This window comes from Fonsecaea monophora (assembly GCF_001642475.1).
Source record: "Fonsecaea monophora strain CBS 269.37 chromosome Unknown Scaff67, whole genome shotgun sequence".
NCBI lineage: Eukaryota > Fungi > Ascomycota > Eurotiomycetes > Chaetothyriales > Herpotrichiellaceae > Fonsecaea > Fonsecaea monophora.
In genome coordinates, this window is record NW_019173998.1 from 29,809 (window position 1) to 53,678 (window position 23,870).

At 52.5% G+C, this 23,870-nt stretch overlaps 7 protein-coding genes across 7 annotated transcripts; 4 read left to right on the forward strand and 3 right to left on the reverse strand.

Moving 5' to 3' along the window:
* Positions 1–3,270: 3,270 nt before the first annotated feature.
* AYO21_08058 (hypothetical protein) lies at positions 3,271–4,781 on the reverse strand (the record flags this gene model as incomplete). The annotated part of the gene is made up of 6 exons (XM_022658008.1): positions 3,271–3,404; positions 3,466–3,864; positions 3,924–4,272; positions 4,342–4,425; positions 4,481–4,653; positions 4,733–4,781. The coding sequence occupies 6 exons, from the start codon at positions 4,779–4,781 to the stop codon at positions 3,271–3,273; spliced, it is 1,188 nt and encodes a 395-aa protein (XP_022509647.1).
* Positions 4,782–10,006: 5,225 nt separating this feature from the next.
* AYO21_08059 (hypothetical protein) lies at positions 10,007–11,229 on the reverse strand (the record flags this gene model as incomplete). The annotated part of the gene is made up of 3 exons (XM_022658009.1): positions 10,007–10,114; positions 10,185–10,832; positions 10,900–11,229. The coding sequence occupies 3 exons, from the start codon at positions 11,227–11,229 to the stop codon at positions 10,007–10,009; spliced, it is 1,086 nt and encodes a 361-aa protein (XP_022509648.1).
* A 724-nt stretch (positions 11,230–11,953) lies between these two features.
* Positions 11,954–13,673, forward strand: AYO21_08060 (hypothetical protein; the record flags this gene model as incomplete). Its single annotated transcript, XM_022658010.1, has 3 exons — positions 11,954–13,144; positions 13,194–13,370; positions 13,422–13,673. 3 exons carry the CDS (start codon positions 11,954–11,956, stop codon positions 13,671–13,673), a joined length of 1,620 nt encoding a protein of 539 aa, XP_022509649.1.
* Positions 13,674–13,813: 140 nt separating this feature from the next.
* On the reverse strand, positions 13,814–14,240 carry AYO21_08061 (hypothetical protein; the record flags this gene model as incomplete). The annotated part of the gene is made up of 3 exons (XM_022658011.1): positions 13,814–13,931; positions 13,988–14,152; positions 14,206–14,240. The coding sequence occupies 3 exons, from the start codon at positions 14,238–14,240 to the stop codon at positions 13,814–13,816; spliced, it is 318 nt and encodes a 105-aa protein (XP_022509650.1).
* Positions 14,241–16,291: 2,051 nt separating this feature from the next.
* On the forward strand, positions 16,292–17,665 carry AYO21_08062 (hypothetical protein; the record flags this gene model as incomplete). Its single annotated transcript, XM_022658012.1, has 1 exon — positions 16,292–17,665. One exon carries the CDS (start codon positions 16,292–16,294, stop codon positions 17,663–17,665), a length of 1,374 nt encoding a protein of 457 aa, XP_022509651.1.
* An 839-nt stretch (positions 17,666–18,504) lies between these two features.
* On the forward strand, positions 18,505–19,541 carry AYO21_08063 (hypothetical protein; the record flags this gene model as incomplete). The annotated part of the gene is made up of 4 exons (XM_022658013.1): positions 18,505–18,526; positions 18,594–18,955; positions 19,045–19,269; positions 19,335–19,541. 4 exons carry the CDS (start codon positions 18,505–18,507, stop codon positions 19,539–19,541), a joined length of 816 nt encoding a protein of 271 aa, XP_022509652.1.
* Positions 19,542–20,220: 679 nt separating this feature from the next.
* AYO21_08064 (hypothetical protein) lies at positions 20,221–22,674 on the forward strand (the record flags this gene model as incomplete). Its single annotated transcript, XM_022658014.1, has 1 exon — positions 20,221–22,674. The coding sequence occupies one exon, from the start codon at positions 20,221–20,223 to the stop codon at positions 22,672–22,674; it is 2,454 nt and encodes an 817-aa protein (XP_022509653.1).
* Between the last annotated feature and the right edge of the window lie 1,196 nt (positions 22,675–23,870).

Consider the following 23,870-nt stretch of genomic DNA (forward strand, 5'->3'; position numbering starts at 1 on the left):
TCGGAGTGGTGTGCTGGAAGATATATTCCTAGGGGCAACAGGCACACCGAAAGACTCAAGCAGCTCCACATCTTTAATGGACAGAGTAAAGGCAGATGCTCAGTTTTCAGAGCTTAGCAGTATGATAGAAACCATATCGGGCCAAACCTCCATGACCGTCATTCGAAGCTGCATCGACACCCGACCTCCAGACGAGCAGGGAGAACTGTGCGAGCCAATGGTACGAGAGATCATGAGAGAGATTCCGCTGACTCGCCGTTCGGCTTCGCCTGATCCTTTCCCGGAGGCTGAAGCAATTGAAGGTCGAACGATTCGTACTGCGATGGAGATTCCTGTGGAGAAAGGTAGTTCTTTAGATCTTGAGAATGACACCCAATTCGATGATTTGTTGTTGCAATTGGAATCTTCAGACGGAAAGGCGGCATTTATTTGTAGTCGTGGGGAGGGATGAGAGTGAACGGAGAGGATGGCGCCAGGATAGGGTCTGTCTCTGTTTTGCACGCTTTCGAAGCAAAGTAGATAGAATATGAGATACTCATATTTCTGGCGCAGGGCTATAATCCCACCGATGAAATAAGACAAATCAAACAGTTCGATACATTGTCTCCTCTCTTTGGCCCTATGATTGATCCCCAGGGCACCTACCTGGATATAATGTAAGGAGAGATTCACACACCATTTTTTCCACTATGGAGATAGTGCTTCCACGTCTCTAGCAGTGTCTGAATGATGGTCCACTCAATGTCAAGGAAATCGATTGACGGGCTTTTGCGGCGACCGCCCGGTCATTTTCATCCAAGCCCGTACCTCGCTGTATGCTCGGTGAGGCAGCCCACCTTAACAGCGATTATCCGACAAATAGGGATAGATTCAAGCCATGGCGCGGAGGTCATTGGAGCATGCCATATAGGCAAACAGCGGAGCTGTACAGGGAGATTTGGTGATCGAGTAGATGAGATGCTCGGCAGATGGATAGAGAGCAAAAGAACCGAGTCGGGCAAGGACTGCGCGTCCTCTCACCGTCGATAAAGATATCGAGGAATTGAGAGCGCGGGCTGAAGGGATAACTCTGACTCGGATGATGCAGAGAGATCGATTTCACTCTAGCGGTCGCCAATACCTGGCGTCCCAGCACAGGCATAGCCTTGAAAAGGGCTGAGAGAGTCTGAGAGTCCTGAGCGGGAGGTTATGGGCAAGAAGGACGGCGGTTGTACTAGTCAATGTCGGTGAGGAGGGTATTTCAAGAGAGCATTTAAGGCAGATGATGTAGGCTGACAAGAAGCGGAGGAAAAACCTCTGCGCGTAGTTGTACTAATGCTGTGTTGTATATGAGAATCGTTAAGGCGCAACGATGGAAGACATTCTGCATTTCATTAGGGTGCTGAAAGCCATGCTTCTCTTGATCGGGGAAAGCTGAACACAGGAGCCAAATAGTTCTTGCCGTAGTTGGCGCAGTCGCTTCGCCGCCAGTGGTAACTGAAGAATGAGGATTTCGAACTTATTCGCGTTCTCATCATCAGGACATCCGTCATCTCCAGGTAGAAGCACTGGGGCCTGGATCTACAGATCGAAGGGACCGCCGGCATTCTTGGATGTTTATGCTTGTCGTCCCCCGAAGCAACTCCTCCTTGACCACGCCGCCGCCTCCACTGCCTGCTTTTGTTCTTCCAGCGGATTCGGTCGCCGCGTCAGCCTCCCGCAAGGCAGAATCCGGGTCGGTGATCAATTCGCGGCCGATCCTACCAGATTTCAGGGGGTTTCAGCAGCTTGTGCCCTGAACATGACGCAACGTCCGCAGCGGTGTGTGTCGGCAACCCAAGCAGCCTCATTTGAATATATGTTGAGCTTCGATTCTTATGAGCTATTTCTGCCATTGACGCACACTGGACATGCCGTCAATCGCTCAGTCTGCGGCGGAGTGTGAGACTTAACAGGACCACTGGATTGTATCGGTGTTCGTGAATGGCTTGTCGCGACTCGAGTCAGGTATTGGCATTTGGGAGTTGATCCCAGTGTCACGCTCTCCGTGACGGAGGCATAGTGTTCACGAATGCAGTAACCTGGTCCAACTCGGTAGGTATCGTGGATAGAGATGAGTAGTAGACATTGGTGAGCTCCTTCTTCGCAGCGGCCTCTCTCAAAGGTCGCGCCCTTTCGAGGATGGAAAGACGTCGTTAATTCTTAGGCGGGACGGGATTGTAGAAGGATATTTGCAATCGTCGAGCGTTGATATAGAGATGTAGAGAGAGGAGAGAAGCGACAATCGGAAACCACCTTCCAGACGACTGAGGGGAGTAAAATGTGACTTCGCGATCTGCTTGAGTAAAACGACCCATGAGATGCCAGGAACCGACGCTGCTTTGTGAGGTTATCACTTGCCCGCAGGGCTCTTCAGCACAACCTCCAACCAGTGAGTCAAGGGTGATCGCTCACGCGGCTCGAGCTGGGGGTGAGCAAGGGCGGCATCACCCTGTTTCCCGATTGGGGGTGAGGCGAGAGCAGTTGGACCAAACCTTGGCAATTTCTCCGCATGCACACGAGGCCTGTCTGGCTGTGACGGCTGTCTGGCAGTCTGGCTTCTGTCTGAAACAGCTTTGTATAGTGGCGGATGCAGGGTCAAATGGTGGTAATGGGTTAGAGCACAATTTCTATCTTTTTGAGAAAAAATTACAGACTGATGTTGAGGACCAAAACCAGCCCTCGAGTTTCTGTGGTCCAATCGTCTAAGAAGGCATTGCCTCCCCATTCTTCCGTGAGGTGTACGCGGACGTAGTAGCAATATACGCACGCACAGCTTGCACGCTTCCTGTTGCATATTCTGAGCACAATAGCCAGCTGCCAAAGTCGTGTGAGCCTCCCGGCCCCTTCATTTCAACCCTCCCAGTTCATTTCGTAAGGCTCAAGACATGATGGACCTCATGGTAGAGCACACATTCCTAGCCAGACCTGAAGAGGTCCCCGAATTTTTTTTTTGTAAAACGCTCAGCTCATACTCATCCCTTGTTGTAGGGTTGTCAACCAGCGAACCGCCAGCCCAGCCCATTTTGCTGACCTGCATGCAAAAAGCCCGTTGCTTTTTCGTGACAAGATATCTTTGCTCCTGCGCTAAGATACCCATGTAGACACATGATGACTGGAATGCTACCCGTAGGAGTTTCTCGTCGCATGTTGGAGTGGTCACCAACCGAAACATGCATGCAATGATGGACATGTCAACGCACAAAATCCTCCTCGGCGTCATGTCGTTACAAATTTTGGCAGAGCCTCAAATCAATCAAGTCGTGCCATCATCTCGTCTTTTGTCATGGGAGTAAAGTTGTCCAAATCTAGACCTCGAGATGCAAGAAGAGTTCGCGCATGCGGTGGGACAAGCTTATTGTTGAGGTGAGGTGCAATCGAAAGCTCTGTTTGACCAATTAGTCTCATACAATCAATCAAGGGGACAATCCTGGTTGGGTCACGAACCGTGCCGAGAGAAATCAAAGAGTGGTGGAAGGTCTCGTGAAGCACCACCAGCATGGCGTGAATCGGGAAGACGAGTATTTGGATCTCGCAATTCGTCAAAGAATGGCTGACACATCGCATCGATGGCCGACAATCGTTGCGTTGGCGTGTATTCCAACAGAGCCGAAATCAATTCAATCGCATCGGGGGACGCTTTTCGGAAGACTTTGTTGAAAGGATGGGGCTTGATTTGAGGGAACTTGTGCTCCATGTAGTTTGGATTCATGGTGCGAATCTGATCTCTGGTGGGTGTGCCGAGCACTTTGATGATCTCAACAAGTTGGTCGATGCCCGACTCGCCGGGAAACAAGGGTTGACCCAACATCAACTCTGCCATGACACAGCCAGTGGACCAGACATCTGCTTTTAGTCAGTATACCGGTTTTGTACATCCACAACGATTCAAGAAATGTACGCACCGATCTTGGTTGTGTAGTTCGTTGCGCCGAAGATCAGCTCTGGGGCACGGTAATATCGAGAGCAAATGTATGAGACGTTGGGCTCATTTTCCACCAAGATCTTTGCACTGCCAAAATCGCACAGCTTGAGCACTCCAGTCGTCGGATCGAGCAAGAGATTCTGGGGCTTGATATCTCGATGGCATATCCCTTGAGAATGAATGTAGGCCAACGAACGGAACAGCTGATAGATGTAGAGTTTGACTTCCAGGATGGGCATGGTGGTCTTCATCTTGTTGAAGAATCGAGAGGCTCTGTAGACGGTTTCGGGGACGTACTCGAGGACCAAGTTGAGGTAGACTTCATCCTTCTGTTATCGAAGTTGTATTAGAATTCGCAGTCAAACGTCAAAGTGCAGTTATGGGAGCAACACTCATACCCTTTCGCCGTTGGAATAATAGAAGGCCTTCAACTCGACGATGTTGGGGTGTCGGACGATCCGCATTATCTGCAGCTCTCGATTCTGGCGTCCGTTAGTACTTGGACCACAACGCAGGGACGAGGGAACGTATGTTTACCTTGAACCGCTTGTCTTGAAGCACCCGTTTGATCGCAGCATCCTCTCCGCTGGGCGACAACTTCGTCTGAAAGACTACACCAAACGAACCATTGCCAACAATCTTGCACTGGGTATATTGCATCTCTCTTGTTTCACCGGTGAGGCCATCCTGCACCTTTTCACGCACCACTTCTGCAAGAATGTGTCAGCGCACGTGCTTCGAGAAGGTTGCTACGTTTGTGATTTTGTCAAGTAACACAAGGGGACGTACCACCCATGCGCAAACCAGAGAACACTCCACCAGGCCTTGCTTGTGACATAGTCGAGCACTAAGGGTGTCTGGAATCCACCTTGGCGACGGGGTCGTGGATGTGGAAGGACAGCAAACTCAGCCCTAAGAGGAGAGGCGCAAAGAGGGAGCGGCGTAGAGGATGAGAAAGAGAGCAAAAGGAATGTCGGACAGCGCCTGGATTCGAAGTAGGTCAAAGCGGCAATGACCACAGAGGGCAGACGTTATCGAGTTCTCGAGAGGAAGAAATGGTTCGAGGTGGATGAAGACGAGGGATAGGTATGCGATGCAGGTGAGGAGGAGGAGGGAGGAGAGTTGGGTTGGGTTTGACAGACGAAGCGCTAATTTCCCCACTTTGCGTAGTTGGTGAGGCTTTCGAAATGAGGTGTGGAAACTCGCGCCGCTATGATGAAACCGGGGTTGCTGGAGATGTTTGGTTAGACCAGCTGATCAAGAAGGGAGTGAGATGGAAGCATCTCTACCGTAGGATATCGAGAGAAAGGAGGGTTACCTCTGTGGAGAGAGTTGAGCGTACGGAGCGTTGGGTTAAGGATGGGAAAATAGGGCGTCTTGGGAGAAGGAAAATAGGTGGGTTGAAAAGGACGAAATGGATGGATTTAGGTCAAGGACGGGGAAGTTGAAGTTCGAAGGGGGGCGAGAGAAGGGCTTTCAAAGATCAGGGAACTTTTGCAGTCTCGCAGTTTTGGTGATTTCAGTTTTGGGTCAGTCAGAAATGAGGTCGAGGGAAGGGGAGGAAAGTGCAGCGCAGGAGACGACGCAGGGAATAATAATAATAAGAATCCGTTAACTGGTTAAGTTCAAGTTCACCAGCGGTTCACAAGTCAAGGACTCAGGATGCCCACGGTCGCCGTACCTAGCAGTTTGGATTATTACTTGGGGCAGCTTAGCGCATCTAACTTAAGGTGCAGGTGCCGCGTGAGTTTAGATGCAGGCGCAGTGCCAGGACGACCTACGAGTAGACGAGTTAGAGACCTAGAGGGGCCTAGAGGGGCAGGCAGCCAGAGGCACCAGCGGAGGGGGGGCCAATTATTCATCCAACCCTCCCTTCACTCACGCATGCAACATGCACAAACTATTATTGCTGGTGAAAGCTGCGTTGTCAACCGTTCTCGTTAAATCTCGAACTCCTGTTCCAAGCCTCAGAGGTGAGGTCACTGTCAGTTTCTCCCCTGACTCAATGGCTCAATGGCTCAATTCGTATCGGAACAATCAGATTCACCAGAGATCACCCCTCCCAGTCCAACACGAATACAAGTTACATACGTCCCCATCATCCGCAAAGAACTTTTTCCGTCACATGTCCGATGATGCTGACCACGAGGGATCCTCTCCTCTTTCCACCTTTATTTCCTTGGCCACTGACTGGGGGTCGAAAGGGTCAAGAGTTCGAACGGATCATAGCCAGTGGGAACCAGAGCACGACGACACAAAGAGCACTGAGGTTGGGAGGAAATAGGCGAGACCCAGAGCGGGCATCAGAACCCAGAAAAAGCCATTGACAGTCAATAAAGGCACGAGGAAAAAAAGTGGTCGCAGGTCAGATGATGCCCTTGTCAAAGGCCCTGCCACCCTACCGCCAGCTATACTGCATCATGGCTCCATTACGCTGGGATCCATCTCCGTTTAACCTCTACTAACTGGGGCCCATTCACCTCGCACCAAATCGCCTGTTAGGCTCGCCCGCAAGGAATCCAGATCCACTCGACTCCCCCCGGGCTGCCGTCGACTTGCCCCTCCAGCTAAGCTCCAAGTTATTGTTTGCGAGCAAGCCCACCCCCGGCCCTGGACCTGAGAGCAGCATTGACCAGCCACACATACCCAGCTTCTTGTGAAAGGTCAAGTGCTGTCAGTAACCATTCTCAAACAGCTTGCCACGGAAGTTGGGCAAAAACACGCCCCCCTCCCTCCACGTGCTCTTACAGGTTGTCTGGTCACTCCCCTCCGGCGACACGGCCAATGAATCACCGTTCTCGCCTGTTGATCCATGACTTTGTTGGTCTCACCACCCGTCCTCGCCGGCGCCTACCTTCTTGCAGCCAGAATCTCTCTCTCTCTTCAGGGTGACACAACATGGTTTTTTTCATGCTAGTTGGGTGTTACCGCACCCTGCATCGAATGCACGATCAAAGCCACGGCTCTTCTTGCCGTCCTGCCAGATCCCACAAATTGACCACCTGCAATTCATCATACTCATAGAGAAGCTCGAGGGAGACCCGACAGAGTAGCAGGCATGGCACGGGCCAGGTAATCTACCAGGCTTGCGGGCAACATGGGTGCAACGGCTCGCACTCGACAGACCTGTCCTATCAGCATGGTTGATCCCGGGCCAAGGACTAATTTGCTACGGACACACATGCCAAAACGTCATTCAGCATACGCTTAGAGCATTCCGGAACTTTAAAGGGAAAAAAGGGGATCTTGCCCTCGCGTACCAAGTGCGGTATTCAAGCCAGCAATGCGAGACTGGAACAGATCTTTTCATCCATGGAGACAGGAGCCCATACCACCGTCTTTGACTTTTTGGGGAATATGGAAAATTGTTCCTTATGCTTTGTGTCAATTCCCAGAAAATCCAAAACAACCCAATATCCTTGGTCGGCGCGAATAACAGTCGCTAGCACAGGAGATCAGAAGCACCATGACCCATGGCGCGGGAATGTGGTGGCCGCGTGAGGGAACAAAAATGTCTGGTGAGATTAAACAATAATATCAGCGCGCTCGCTCAGGTCCGAGCCTTGCCACCACCACGATGGGCTGTTCAAGGCCAACTCTGAAACCACCAACAGGCACCTGGCGCAAGATCAGCATTCGAAACAAAAGCACGAGACAGTCAAAAAAGAATACAAGGAGAGCAGTCGGGCTGACCAAGGCGTACCATGAAAATCTACCCACTCACATGCTCAGCCGCATTTGCCATCCAGCATCCCCCCCTTTTCCTATTGCAAGACGGGAAAGGTTGGTGTTGCACACATGATCCCTTTGTCGATCTGGGATCCGGACAGACTAATCATGACACCAGCTCCTGACTCTCTGCGTCCACTTACCCACGGATGATGTGCATGAACAAAATTGCTTTGCCTCTAGAGGGCTAACAGGCCTGCTGTGCTACGAGGCCACTATCACCAAGATTTGATCGTATCCATTCGAACCAATATAGCAGGAAGGCTGAACAGCTCGAGAGCTTTACCGCCATGCCTCGTACTCGTTACAGGATTCTTCTTCGAAGGGTTGAATCGTTTTTCGGTCACATTTACCCGTCTCACGACTCACAAGTGCCCTTCATGCACCTCAGCTGTCACCCGCAGCTCGCCTCACTCTCTTCATCCTTGCAGATTCGTCTAAACTTAATGCGGGTAAACATGAGGTTGTACCGACATCCGTGTGGTTCGTCCGTTCGACCTTTGCAGATTCAATTCCGTCTACGAGTAAGCCCCTTCGAACTTCGTTCAGCCTGAGTGGACCACCATTGAATGGGGTACTAGTACCTCGTACCTTGTTCTTCCTTCCTACGATTATACAAGGCTATCGAATGTCAAACGTGCCCCAACAGGGTTCAACAGCTCCGATAATAGGACCCAAAGTCCCCCAAGAATCATGTCGCATCTCTTCAGCTTTGACCCAGAGTTCCCAACCGCTTTTGTTCTAGCCCAGCCACACCAGTCACTCATCTCCCCCGATGCATCATCACTCACATCCCTGCCCTCCTATTCAAGTCGAGCATGAACTGCAGCAAGATTTGTTGAAGAAGACTACTGAGGCAAGGGGCGTCATCCAGACCAGTGGGAACATACAGTCCTCCCTACTCTGGTTAGCGCAACATGCACGAGCGCAATTGTGGACGAGGCAGACGTCGGCCCTGTTCTGGCCAGCCAATGCATGCAACCTCGTCTACCGCGTACACTTGAATGCATCAGTCATTCGCCGTTCCCACACAGCTGCATCAACCAACTACCGCGTGAGTTGGACTTCGGAAAAGGATGAGTCCATCCTCCATCAAGGGTCAAAATATGTGGACGGCCCGCTTGTCCCTTCTGGACTCGCCCAACACAGGGATCCTTTACCCGGGTCTGTCCCATCCCTTGCTTCCACTTCCCACCTTCTTTCCCAAAACACCAAAACAATTCACGTCAATATATTGGCATTACTCTAGATTGGTGCGAATTATTCAGACAACATGCCCTCGCATTTTACAGCTCGGACACAAGCCTGTCCTGCACGAATACCCGAAGGGTGGGCTGGTGCCAGGGGTCAAACTACCCCCCCCCCTCCCCGGTATCGCATCCATCAGGCTGTGTCGAAGACGCCTCACGGATGACAATCGTCTCGCTAAGCCGTCCTGCCTTGTCGGAGGTGAGAAAGGCGGTCTGTATATATCTCCTTCCCTCCCCTTCCGTTCCTTGATTCGTCTGGCTGCTGCTGTCATCTTCTGCTTTGAGCGATGGTGCTGTCCAGCCTGGGACAGAGGCTGCATTTGGCTACCAGCTGAATCGAGAATTTCCTTCCTAGATTCCCTTTGCCTGGAATCAGTCTCCCTCTGTTTCTTCGCGACGACGGGTCACCAGAACTTGCTGGACTCCAAACCCCGCGGCAAGCATGTTATCGAGACAGGCATCAAACTACAGGCACCAAGGTAAGGCTGGGCACTGACGGCAGAAGTCGAAGGCAAAAATGCACGGTCAAGGAGAGTCATCGAACCGCCGGTGGACACACTTGTCGAAGCCTATAGAAGGGATTAACCTTTGCCAATGTACAAACAGACGGGTCTTGGGTCATTGAGCAGGGGCAACTTTTCAAAGCAGTCACAAAAACTCCAGCATCTGGTTTTATTGATACAGGGCCCCCTTTTTCTTCTATTATGCAGTATCGATAGATTTCGTGGTCGAATCTCATGCAGCGAGGGTGGCCATCCTAGACCAAACACGTCTCGCCCACCAACTTCGTCATGGTCTTTCTGCCCGTACATACAGATACATAGAGAAAAGTGAACAGGTAGAACACTCCTCTTTGGTCCCTTGAACAATAGGGTAGGATCACGACCTCGCAGAGTCACTGGCCGCGAACAAGGTCTGGTGGTTGTGGAGAGTTCTTGGATGTGCCTCCGTGAGCTGCTCACTGCGCCAATGTATGAGACCCATTTTGTGCTCCGGCGTTGTCAAGGGCACGTGTGCTTGAGAGTGAAGAGGAGAGGTAGTAAAACATCGTCGAAGGTTGTTGAAGTTATACCACGCGCAGGCGCTAAATTGGCGGTGGGATTGCGTTCTGGTTCTCCGGGCGCTCCATGACCTCTTGCAGTTCTTCTGGAGCACCTTCCAGTGAGACAGCCACACCAAGCTTGTGGGTGTTCTGAAAGAACGTCAGCATGAGTCTTGCAAGGGATTGGGGACTGGCTTATGGAATATTGGTTCAAACTCACCTTCCACTGGTCGATTTCTGCGGCAAAGGTCAATGTTACCGGAGGTGCAACACGCCTCTCCAGTACCACACCAAACTTGCCAGTGCTGTCGACTTGCGCGCGGTAGACTGAGTTAGTGAAACTATACTTGAGGCCCACGGTTGTTGTTCCTTCTCGTCGCGGTCCCCCAAACATGCCGGCTCCGAAGCCAGGGGCAAATTGTAGTTGGCAATCAACACCTGCCTCGACCTTGTCGGTCAACCGTCTCCAGTATGTAGCTCCCAACGAGCCTTGGCTCAGCCATTGTGCGCTAGCAATCCAGTCGGTGCTCTTGTATCTTGCGCAGTATGACAACGCAGTCTCAGGTTTGCTGTTCAAGGCGGGTCGTTGCCATACACCCTCGAGTCCCAGTGCAAGCTTTGGTGTGATTGATTGCAGGTAGCTTCCAATGAAAATACCCGTGACACCGCCTTCCATGATTGATGGACTGAGGGCCTTGACTGACGCCGAAAAGTCGCTACCCGTATACTCGTTCTCGATTTGTACCATTGTCTGGGATTGTCGCGGATCAATCGAAGTCTGCGTCTTGGTGACGAATCGTGGAGACCATCTAAGGTTTCCCCAGGCCGTCAAAGACCGGTCGCTCGAGTAAGCAGCTTGCATGAAAACCTATTGAAACCGGTAAGTCAAGGTTCATGATTCATTATCATCAGCCAAATGGCAAAGGAAGACTTACATCAGAGTTGCCATACAACGCCATTAGTTGCCAGGGCGGTAGAGCTTGGGAGCCCATGGCGAAGCCATGTTGTAGGCGAAACAGAGGGTTTATGCTGAAGACCTTTTGCAAGTCACAGCGCAAGCCGGAGAACATGAAGTTAGACAGGAGAACATCCTTTTGGACTTCGCGCGAGATATTGTCGACTGTTCCAGGATTCTCAAGGCCTAACAACTTCCTCCTAGCCGAAAGACCGGAGTAAGAGTCTGCAATGGTTGCGGCGATGGCATTGTCTGTCAAGAACGACAAGACAGATGTCGATGATGATTTCTCCTCGACCACGACCGCCATCTTTCAGGATCGAAGTGCAGCACCTCGGCACGCACTAGCAACCGTCTGGTTTTGCGAAAACAAGGAGAGATAGGACGGGAATATCGAGCAGGTTATTGGAGAGGGAGGGGGAGGAAGATTGAAGGGCAGAAGATGCTCGTGACTGCGCTGATCTGGTGTCTGTTGGAGCTTCGACTTTTGCAGGCGCAGGGAAATCTATGAAGAATTGGCCTGTAACTCCGTACTAGGCAAGTCCACCGCAGGCAACCCGTGCCAAGTGAAGTCGTCAGCCAATGGAGAAGCGGCGTCGCGAGGACTTCAGCTTAGCTGCTGCTTTAATATATTCAGCCAATGAGAGGCAATGTGGAGAAAGCTATCATCGGACGGCAACAACCTCGGACCTCCACCCCATATTTCTTCTTGCCTTATCACCGACCCGGTTTGCTTTCGTTGCGCAGTTGCAGGACAGTCATTCATTCATCCTTATCGAAACGGCCTATTAGATCGGACATCGATATTCATGAAAGTATCTGGCTAGTATCTGACTATGGATGTATAGAAACAACGAGAAGGCATTCCGCGTTTCCAGCTGGCAGGTCGTCAAGGAACACATCCGATCTGGGACCGAACATTAAACGAGAACAGAGACATCCGCAGGACCGTGCGCGACTCTTCATACTCCAGGCCTGGCTTTTGTGACTTATCATCCTACTTGGGACTCTTTAGCGAGCCCTCACTGTTCACCATGGATACTCTGTTAACCGCCGAATCGGCGGTCAATTCACCTCGCTACCGACGCAAGTCGAGCACATTTGTCGACGCAATACATGATCTCCCAGAAAAGAGCGAACTCGCTCCCGCCCAGCTCTACAGCACCGAGTCCGGACGACTGTTCCATGCTGGTCGGATTGCCATTACTACAGTAGGGCTGCCAGCTCGCGGCAAGACTCACATCTCGGTGGCACTAGCTCGCTATTTACGATGGCTAGGTGTTAAAACCCGGATCTTTCACCTAGGAGACTATCGCAGAGCTATTGTAGGTCCAGGAAAGGATGTCCCAGATGATTATTTCTTCGTCAACGCATCGGCATCGTCGGTACTGCTGAGGCAGAAGATCCTCAAGAAGTGCAGAGAGGATATTTACCACTTCCTCAACCATGAAAACGGTCAGATCGCCATCTATGACGCAGTCAACCCCCTGTCTGCTGGTCGCAGGTCACTGGCCAAAGAATTCGCGAAACACAATATCAAGTGTCTGTTCATTGAGTCAAGCTGCGACGACCAGCGCATCATTGAAGAGAACGTCCGCAGTGTCAAAATTTCCTCACCCGACTACATAGGTTGGCCCGAGGCCGAAGCAGTCAAACATTATCTGAACCGAGTAACTGCAAAGATTCCACACTTCGAGACCATGGAGGAGCCGGACCTCGACTGGATCAAGATGATCAACGCGGGGGAGAGACTAGTGGTCAATAACACGAGCTTCGGTTACTTGTCACATCGAATTGTGTTCTATCTGTTGAACCTCCACATCAAATCGCGACATACCTATTTTGCTCGTGCGGGCACCACTTTGGAAGAGGAATCCTTCAAAGCCGATGCGCGGCTTTCACCCCAGGGTAAGGATTACGCCAAGAAAATGAGTGAGACGTTGCTCAAGCATCGAGAAGAGGAGAGACGGGCCTTGATCGAGAAGGGAGGGATTGACACGCCGCTGAAACCACTCATCGTTTGGACTTCTACGAGACGCAGGACCGTGGAAACCGCAGCATACCTACAAGACAAGGGGTTCAAAGTGAGGCAAAGGTCCCAAATGAGCCAGCTTAATCCTGGCGTGTGCGAAAAGAAATCGGAGCGTAGGATTCGCCAGGAATATCCGGAAGAGGTGGTGAAGCACGATCTGGACCCGTACCATCACAGATTCCCTAGAGCAGAGGTGAGGGACGATTTGGTCTGGATGCATTGGGTTGCGCTGACAATAACAGTCTTACCACGATGTTGCAGTTCGGCTTGAGCCCATCATTCTTGAACTGGAAAGGGAGCAGAACGACCTTCTCATCATTGCACACGAAAGCGTCCTCCGTGTGCTTTACGGATATCTGATGGCATGTAATGCTCCAGACATACCCTTCCTATCGTTCCCACGAGACGAGATAATCGAGGTGATTTCTGAACACTAGAATCTTCGAGACCAACACTGACAACCGTTTCAGATTATCCCCGCCAGTTACAACAATGAAGCAAAGCGGATAAAAATTCCGAACCTTCCGCCCGAGATCATTCCTGCCTCGCCGGAAGGCATCAAGGCGCCCGCGCCACCCAGCGGATTCGCCACCCCGATCCCAGGCCTGGGCAGTGGCCTCGCTAGTCCGAGGACTGGGAGAAGTACGCCAGAACCAGCCTCTGGGTACAAGACACCAGAAGACTCTGAGAACCTCTCGGTGAGGATGCACGATGTGGTGTGATGTGGTGGGGACTGCCGCGAGACTGTTTGGAGCGGAAGTTGCGAGAGTTGTACGGCCATGTGTTCGACGTAAGGTATCATCTATGCGACATGACATAAGTTCAACAGTGTGGGCTGTTGTATAGTGATCGGGTCCACTGGTCAGCCACCGTGGAGAGTAGAAACGAAGAGTATAGTGTCTTTGTTGGCGAGTTCGTATTTGTCCTCGCCCTCGAGTTCCCAATCAGAGTCGTTGATTAAAACGAGAATCCCTGGTCGACTTCCAGTGGGCCGTATCAGCGCTGTGGTTCCAGTATCGACGGGACTCTCACATACACATTGCCGTCGAGGACAAACAGCTCTTTTCTCGAGTCTTTCATCAGATTACTGCAAAGGTACTTGACCAGGTATCCGACAGTAGGGGGTTTCCCGTCATCAGCGTCTTTGGCAAGCGTCAAGGAGTGTTTTGACACATTGTCAAAGAGCATCTCTAGGCCACCACTTGGGCTCCATCAGTGGGCGATCAACCAGAAGGGGGGGGAAGCTCGACCCACGTGAACTCGACTGTGATATCGATGGTTTCGAACATTCTGTGACGACGAGATGTACAGATGCGATGCTTGTTAGAAGGGCTGCGAATGAGGATATCCTGGACTCTGGATAATGGATACTGGGTGACTGGAGAACAGCGCAGCGACTTGGATTTTCCGAATCGCCAGGGCCATTTGGCGGAATATAGATTTTCCGGGGATTGGCAAGCTAGTCCCTCTTTTGACGTTCGGGACGTTTCTCATCACGTGGCAGGCAATTGGCGTCGTCAGGTTCGGGATCCGATTTTAGACTCGAAGCGTCTCATTTTAATTACTTGGTACTTCTCGGCACCCGTGCTCGCTTATGGCTTTTTCAAACGTCAAGGCAGGGGTGGGCATGTTAACTGATTTCCTGATCATTGGGAACAAGGTCTCTTCCTTCGTCTGCTGTTAAACACCGCGAGATAACCACCATATGATGTACCGTCCATTCTCTCATTCCATCCGCTGCACTGTCAATGGAGCATGAGCCAATCTCATCCAGCCTCAGGCACCGAGCTGTTCATTCGAGTAGGCTCCAACAGCTGTACGCTTGGAAGAGATTCAGAACAACCAAAATAGTTGGAGCAGGAGCCAACCCGCAGGAACCTGAACCTTTGGTTAGAAGATGCATATCCCTCGGAAGAAGTACTCACATTTTGTCTGGAAGAAGCCCCGCTTGCGACGGGGATTGAGGTTGTTGCAGTACTCGAGGTAAGTGAAGACAGTGTGTGAGTAGCCACAGGGATAGACGTGGTAGGGGCTGGGGCTGGCGGCTCCGTGATGCTGATGGTTGCTGTTGCGCTCCTCACATTCCCGACCCGAGTACAGAGCCCCGCCGCCGCCTGATATACGGAAAGACCGCTTGGATCTGCAGTGGATGCGTAGGTAATGCATGCGCTCTGGAGCTGGTCGAATGGGCCTGGGTTATAGGCTGAGCCGGAGTAACAGAGGCAACTGGCTTGATCACCATCGTCCAAGGAAGTGAAGCCAGAAGTCGCCGCAGCACATGACTCAATTAGGGAAAAGACCTGCAAACAACTGGCCGAGTACGAGTCGACGGGCATTGATACTGTGCCTGTGATTGACCCGGACCCGGCTCTTGAAGAAGTGGTATCGTCGGTGGTCGTCGTGGTAGCAAGCAACAGCGACGAGAAGCAATCGGCCGCCGTGGTTTGATCGCAACATGAGATGAACGCGCTACCTCCCAGGGAAGCACAGGAGGCGCAGAAGTTGCCGACGCAGGCTATGTGGCAGTTAGTCCCCGAGGGGTGTCTTTGTAAAGGAGTGACATGATGTACTCACAGCTCACGATAGGGGGGCACGTGGCCGCATAGTTCGTGCAGGACGAATACAACGCTGAATACGAAAGGTCTGATGTGGTCTGCACGTCTTGTCGGGCATGGAAGACATTCACATGGGCGACCACAACACCTGCAAGGCTGCTCAAAACAGCGCTCGACATTAGAGCAAAAGCCATGGTTAGATTTGCAAGAGAAGCCGGGGCGAGAGTTTGGTCACATCCAAGATCAGGCTGAGACACGCGCGACACAGCGAGACGGTCCCAAGATTTATACTCGAACTCGGCACTTTTGTTCCACGCGAGGGCAGACTATCGCAAAGGGCCAGAAACACCTCGGGTGCAGATTCGCGCAACCCCTTGACACCCATGAAAAACTGTACTCACAGAGACAGACGGCGTGGCCGACTAGATTGGTTCGCCTGCAAGCCGTGGCCAGATTGGTACTAATGGTAGGTTGCTACACACCAATTAACCTTGCCGAACATAAGGCTACGTCGCCGAATCGGTCGATTTTCTCGCTAAAAACAGCCCAGAACAAAGACTCAGCAAGCCACATTCGGTCCAGACACAGGAGGGACTTTTGACGGACTCTGGAATTTCCACGACAATACTGGTCAGTTTTTATGCAGCCCTAACAGGGTTATGTCGGCAGTGCTCCATGGAACCATGCCGGCCACCTAGAAATACGATGCACTTGCCTTCTTCGCAGCCGACTGTTTTCCATCAGGCTCCTCTTCCTATCCAAACAATCCGAGGCTTACGGTCGACATGGCAAGGATTCTTCTCAATTATTCTAGCTCTGATGTTCGGCTATTCTTTCGTATCTTCTTCGTTGTTGCATTTATCCTCATTAACCTTCTGGGGACCAAATGTCTGGCCGTCCGCGCGAAACTCAGACTTCTCCAGCGGCGGACGGTTCCACTGCCGTACATGACTTCTTGGCTTGGAAGCTTCGACTCTTTGTATGCTTTGCGTGTGGTCAAGACACTGCCAGGCGGATGGCTGAGCTTGTTGATGATCTTTGCTTACCTCCTGAACCTGAGCTCGGATTTTACTTCAGCTCTTATCAAGTCAGTGCCTGTCCACGACCGTTGTCAGTTCGGTACCGGCCTAGTGGTCTCGAGTGCCCTCATTGAACTGGTGCCATGGAATGGTGCGCCGTACACGGTCGTATCCCAAGCGCAAACGACGAGCCTGCTCAACGACGGCCTGAAGGGAGTCTACAAAAAGGCAAATCGAGATATCAATTTCAGTGCAGACGCCAATGACTTGCTTGGCGGATGGCACTGCGACAGGAATTCGCTTGAGCTGGATTATCCCTGGGACGTATCAGTCAATGACATAGTGACCAGTCTACAGCAACATGATCTCCTGTACGACACTCCGTATGCCGTCTCCGCCTCGATCGGAAACACATCCCACTTAGTGGTGCTCGATACGTCTGTTGGAGAGAATGTTGGCACAGTCTTCGACGTACGGTTCTCGGTCGATATCACTCCATATGGTAACGTGACGAAGCACATGCAAAGTTACCAATGCACTCTAGATGATACCTACGGTTACCTACAACCGATCCAGGAAATGATACATTCACAAGACACTCTCAAGAACTGGGCCGAAATGTTCCAAGGCTCGGTATACGAGGGCACGGGCACACCTGCATCCAACAACACTGGAGGTATCCTGGAACAGACTCTCAACTCAATGACCATGGTTGCAGGGGGCGACAACTACCTCCTCAACACCGCGCACTCCTCAGAAACACAAGGGTGCCTGACGCAGCGCACGCACATCCTATGGGAACTCCTCATGCTCTCCGGCCTTACACTCCTTCTCTTAGCTTTCCTGCTCTTATTTTGGCTTGGAATGGTCATCAGGTTGAAAGTCCTGAGCGGTCGCATGAATGTCGAAGATGCAAGGTGGATCCAAGAGAATACTCCGACCGGAAATTTCGGGTGGATGGCACAGGCTGTGAGGGAATCTCACCGACCACGCGCCGTACAAGTCAAGACGGCTGACCTGAAGCATTGGCATTTTGGAGGGAGCTCGGAGGGAGCTGGCGGCCTCTGGATCACCAACAAGGCAACTCATTCAAATGTCGCCGAGGAAACAATCTCGTTGCGACCAAGTTCGGCACTTTAGGGGAGTTCTGGACTATTCCGGTGGGAAGGCAGAAGCAGACATATTTGCAAGACAAGCCCCAATACCGAACCTCTGTTACATAGCATTGGGAGATGCACTGCCACAGTACTAGCCGACCGAAAACGGAGCCACCCATCATAGCCGCTACCCCTGATCCTACCGAACTGGACCCTCCCATCGCGGAATGGGCCATGTTCGGCATAAAAAGCGGCCAGCCCTTGTCACTTATTAGCTGGCGGCAACGACCCAACGCGGGAATGCGTCGCGAATAATGAATTGTTTGCTTACTCGACGTCGAAGATGCTCCTCCCCTTCCATTTACCGATCCAATCGCCTTTTCCCGTTTCTCTTCGCACTGGCGAGCATAAAACACTCGAGAGAGGCTGATTTCGAAAGGAATACCTGAACGGGCGCTATTCTCCTCTTTTTATTTCCCCATTTTGCACAGCCTCCTACAAGCGCGCGTGCTGTGACTTGGGACCTGGGCTTGCACGACGGGACTTGGTGCGGTGTAAGGCATAGTTCCTGACGGGGCGCAGGGGTTTGGTTCAGCTGCTATCAGTGGCTTGTCGCCGAATCGCTCGCTGTTTGGGGGGAGTAGTTCGGCGGTGGTGTCGTTCCTTCAGATGGCCCAGTTTACGGATGGAATTGTGTCTCAGGACAGGCAGAAGGGGAAACACTCTCCTCTTAAAAGAGATCTGTCGACGCCGAGAACCATGGAGCTCCTCTTTCAATCTGGATAACAGACGTTGAACAAAAAGCTTGTCTCTTTGCCGATCTACCGACCGACTACACCTTCCCACCTCCCTGACTCTCGAAGCACACGTTGTCCTTGTACAATGCCATCGTCGAAATGTCTCCGTAAGTGCTGATCGACCCGTCTCTCGTCCATTGTGCAAATTTGGCTGAAAACCGGACGCTTCTTTAGCCCTCAATGACCCTTCGAACCTGTGGCCATATTGCCCGTCGGTCGCTGCAGCATTGATCCTCGCGATCCTCTTCCTGGGCACTACCGTCGTCCACATATACCAGGCCGTTCGCCACCGACAACTCTTTTGTCTTGTCGTCGTCATCGGTGCCTTCATGGAGACGGCAGCCTTTGCCTTCCGGTTCCTGTCGGCCAAGCATCCCACCCAGAAAGGAGCGTATGATGCGTCTTTCCTCCTCAATCTTTTGGCCCCAATCTTTGTCAACGCCTTCGACTACATGATCATCTCGCGGCTGGTCCGGTGTTTTCTGCCCAAGACCAAGGTCTTTGGGCTGGCGGGCAACATCATGGGGAAGATCTTTGTCTGTTGTGATATAATGTCTGGAGCTTCCTGATTGCGAGACCGAGCGCCCCCTCGCTGACGTTGCAATGCAGATCATTCATAATCCAGATCGGTGGCGGCCTTTTGACCCTGAGCAAGACGCTAAACTCGGCCAAGACGGGGATTCACATTGTGACGTTTGGGGTGGTGTTTCAAGAAGCACTGATCGTCTTCTTCTTCGCCCTGACCGTGCGACTGACGCGGAAGCTTGACTGGGTCATACCTCGCGGCCAGACGTCCAAGGAAACCAAAATGCGAGTCCACGCCGTGCAAATCTCCTTGCTCTTGATCACCGTATGTATTCGTCAAATGCTCTCTGGAAAATTTGTCTGGTTTGGAGACTGAGATTTCCTGCACAGTACCGCATCGTCTACCGAATCGTCGAGTTCTCTTCCGGCGAAGGCAGCAGCTTGAACACGTACATCAACAACCACGAGTGGTGCGAGTATGTCTTTGACGGCATACCGATGGTATTTGCCTTGGTGGTCATGAACGTCTGGCATCCAGGGATCGTGCTGTCGGCTGGAAACGACGATGGATTTGCGGTACCCTTGAACGAATACTGAGCGGATTTCCGTCATTTCTCTGTGTCGGAGTTGGCTGGCATTGCGATTTGCGGTTCCCAACATCGAACACCTGTGCGGGTATCTTTTCGAGGCGCAAGGTGAGACCAAAACGGCCAGGAGTTTCTCGCTCATCTTTCAATGGATTGACAAGGAACTGGATATCCAAAGTCGCCGAATGGGGAGAACTTATTCGTGACTGGTGAGGACATTTCTACAGAATAGGAAAGTTCCGTTGCTCGTCTATGATAGGGTTACATCCCTCTGTATGTGTTGTATACCGAGGCACTATGTGTATTTTGTATAGAGATTGGTATCGGGCTGCATACCAGGAATAAGGTTAAGCTAAAAGGCTTAGAACAATTATAGCGCAATTTAATACAAAAGACACCCGTGACACCGTCGTATGGTGCCGCGCTAGTAGCTTGGCGGACGCAACCACTAGCAAGAAACAGAAATTTTACTTGTGTTCGTTACATATCGCCTGGCGTTGACAGGTCTAGTCCACTGCAATTACAAAGAAATATCAATTAGATTGACAGGAGCGCATGAGACGCACAAAGGACGTCACTCTATGTCTCAGCTCGGCTTGCAGGGCTAAACTTCTGTCCTCGTCAGTCCCATCAAGCAGCCTCGATTTTGCCGCTCACTCACTCCCTCCACTTTTATTTCTCTGGGTGTAATGTCTCCTCCTCTCGTTCAAGACGAGTACCTCAGCGCCGGCGGGAACAGACACAGCGCAGCTGCAGACTGGTCCCCCCGGTCAGGCATCCTCGCCTTCGGAGCCGACCAGAGTGTTGGCGTGTGGTCGCCGCAGAATGACTCTGGCCACGGCATATCCGCCCTGCTCTCTGGGCACACAGGGAAGGTGACGGCGGTGAGATTTCTGGCTCCCGACCAAGACGGCTCGCCTGAACTGTTGGTCTCGGGTGGTGCCAACGGAGATATCGCCGTGTGGAGACAAGAGGCCAGTGACCGGAAGTGGAGGTGTCTGGTGAAGACGGCAGCGCATGAAGGCGCCGTCAACACCATCGCCTCTTTGGACCAGGGCAGCGTCCTGGCGACCGGAGGAGCCGACGCAAAAGTAAAGCTCTGGAAATTTCGGGACACCGAAATCAAAGCCTCGGCCACGCTGTCCCTCAAACCGAGATTCATCCCCCTGGCTCTCGCAGTTCGTACTTTTCCATCCACGTCTCCTCCTGACCACGCCTACTTGGTCGTGGGAGGCACTCGGAATGATATCCAAGTGTACGCCATCGAGGGTTTGATATCCGCCCCAAAGTTCCATCTCCATGCCACTCTCACCGGACACGAAGCATGGGTACGATCTCTGGCCCTGACACAGACTCCCGATGGCGATATCCTGCTGGCTTCTGCAAGCCAGGACAAATATGTCCGCCTTTGGCGCTTTCAGCTAGGAGGAAGCAGCGCGACAAAACCACTCGCCGGGCAGAACGGAGTCGCAATCGCAAGCAGGACCTTGTCGGCAAAGATCCAGACCGTCTGTGCCGGAGAGCACAAATATTCCATCACGTTCGAGGCATTACTTCTGGGCCACGAAGATTGGATCTACTCAGCCGCGTGGAGTCCTTCTGGTACCCAACTCCTGACCGCATCGGCCGACGGATCTCTTTCGATATGGGAGCCAGACCCGTCGTCGGGGATATGGGTCAGCATGTCTCGTCTGGGAGAGATCAGTGTATCACAGGGCGCCACTACCGCGACTGGCTCTGCTGGCGGCTTCTGGACAGGACTTTGGGGACCTGATGGCAAGACTGTCACTTGTCTTGGCCGCACAGGCAGCTGGCGACTGTGGCAGTACGACGAGGCATCACAGTTTTGGACGCAAAGGTTCGGCATCGGTGGACACACCAACTCCGTCAACGGGATCTGCTGGTCCCCCGACGGAACCTACCTGCTCTCCACCAGTTCCGATCAGACCACCAGGTTGCATGCCGAGTGGAAGAGAGGGGAGAAATGGAGCTGGCACGAGTTCTCACGGCCTCAGATTCACGGATACGACCTGAACTGCATCGCGAGCACGACCCCGTATCAGTTCTCTTCGGGCGCGGATGAAAAGCTGTTGCGCGTGTTCAATGAACCAAAAGATATCGCAAACATGCTCCATCGACTGTGTCAGATCCCATTGCCTCCCGAAGTGGGCCAAATGCCGGACACCGCAGCGATCCCGGTGCTGGGTCTGTCGAACAAGGCCATGGACGACAGCGAGGAGACGGGCGATGGCACTGAGAACGAGACGACTGATCCCAACACCACGTCGAACGGGGGAGGGTCTTCCCTGCTCGAGATTCAAGAACCACCCACGGAAGACCTGCTGGCGCGGCACACCCTGTGGCCCGAGCACGAGAAACTGTACGGCCACGGCTCAGAAATCTCCGAGGCAGCGACACCCCCAGACGGCAGTGTTCTCGCCACAGCGTGCAGAGCGAGCTCCCTCGACCACGCGGTGATCCGCCTCTACGACACACAGGACTGGAACGAGATCAAACCGCCTCTGTCGGCGCACTCGCTCACCGTCACGAGACTTGCCTTCTCACCACCGAACTCAGAGTATCTGCTGAGTGTGGGACGGGATCGGCAATGGGCCGTATTCAAGCGGGCGGACGGGACCTCCAAGAGCTGGACCCGCGTCGCCATCAACGCCAAAGCACATTCACGGATGATTCTGGACGCCACCTGGCTTGTGGGCAGCACTAAAGTCCCAAGTTTTGCCACCGCCGGCCGCGACAAACTCGTCAAGGTGTGGTCGAGAGCTGCCGACCAGGAGGACGAGACAAACTTTTCAATGCGCTCCTCGATCGCGCGAAAGGGCCCCGTCACCGCTATCGCTGCCACATCTGCCGTCTGTGCTGACGGCCCGCGCGGAGTCCTCGCGGTGGGCGAAGATGACGGCACCATTTCACTACATGGTATCGACGTGGACGGGGACCTGGGGGTGTTGCACACGGTCGAGGTTCCCAGACACCTCTGTCCTTCAAAGACGGTGAACCGGCTGGCGTGGCAGCCTAGAGGACTACTCGACGGTGATGGTCAGGGTCACCAATTGTTAGCCGTGGCTTCGGCCGATGGCTCAGTACGCATTCTGAGCATAGACGTCGTGCGCATGGGCAGATGAGCTATTATTCACCATCCAGAAGATGTCTGGTATGTTTCATTGTTTTGTGATCAGCTGAGCGCCGCTTCGCTTGCACATTGTGCCCCATGGAGCAAACACGTCGACGGGGAGCATGCCTTGCCCGCAGGAATAGGGGCTGTTCTGACGACCTGACATGGCGGGCACAGTGTGATCACCCGCATTGAGGGAGCAGACGAGGGGATTCATTCCACACAGCTTCACGGCTTTCAGCCCGTACATATCAAGGCCGCAGATGAAGCCATTGACGACCAGATACACGGGTCCATCGCAGCTGAAAGACGCTTGACACGAACCAAAGAGCGGACGCACGAGACTCGAAGATGCTTCTCAGCCGTACGCCTCGTCCAAGGACTGGTTTTCTCCACCCGACCTTCTCCTGTTTCGTATTCATGTCCAACGAAACAGCCCTACCTAGTACCACGAGTAAAGACTGAGGAGACTGAGAAGAACGACTGGCCCAGAAGGGTCTTGCCTGTGGCCATTCTGATATTATATTTGCTATTCTCACGAAACCCCTGGAATCTTGTCTCTCCCACACCCGCATATTACGCAAGCGAGATCTCTAAGGGGCCGGAAAACGAGATACCCGGCTTGTCTTCGCTGCTGCGCCTCTATCTTGTGCCGCGCTGCCAGCCAGGTACATATGTGACGGACATTACAGAGCCACGCGGTCGAATAGACAATGGAGATCCCGGGATCGCACATTCCTGGATCTTGCTTGACCTGATCTGAGTTGGTCTGGCCTGGCGTACCTAGGTAGACGGAGGGTGACCAAGGCATGATCCGATGGGTGTCTGGACTGTGGAGGGTTAGATGACTTCGTACCTCCTCCTTTCCATCCTCGTGACCTCGTCGGGTCTGTATAAGAGATAGAGACAGAGATAGAAATGACGAATCCAAAAGACCCAGCCTGGCGGTGCCACCAACTCAACTCGAGTCGGGCTTTTTCACATTTCACATTTCACTTTTCCCTTCTCTGCAGATAGATGTAGATGTAGATATAGACATACATGGTGTTAAGACCAAATTCTTCCCTCTTCCCGTCTTTCCTCTTCCGTCCCTCCTCTTTCCAGCGCCTAGCGAAAATGCGGTTTGTAGATGCGTAGATGCGCTCGCTCAACGCCCAATGCTCAAATGAAATGAGTTGATCTTGTTGAAGATCAGACTCAGACTCG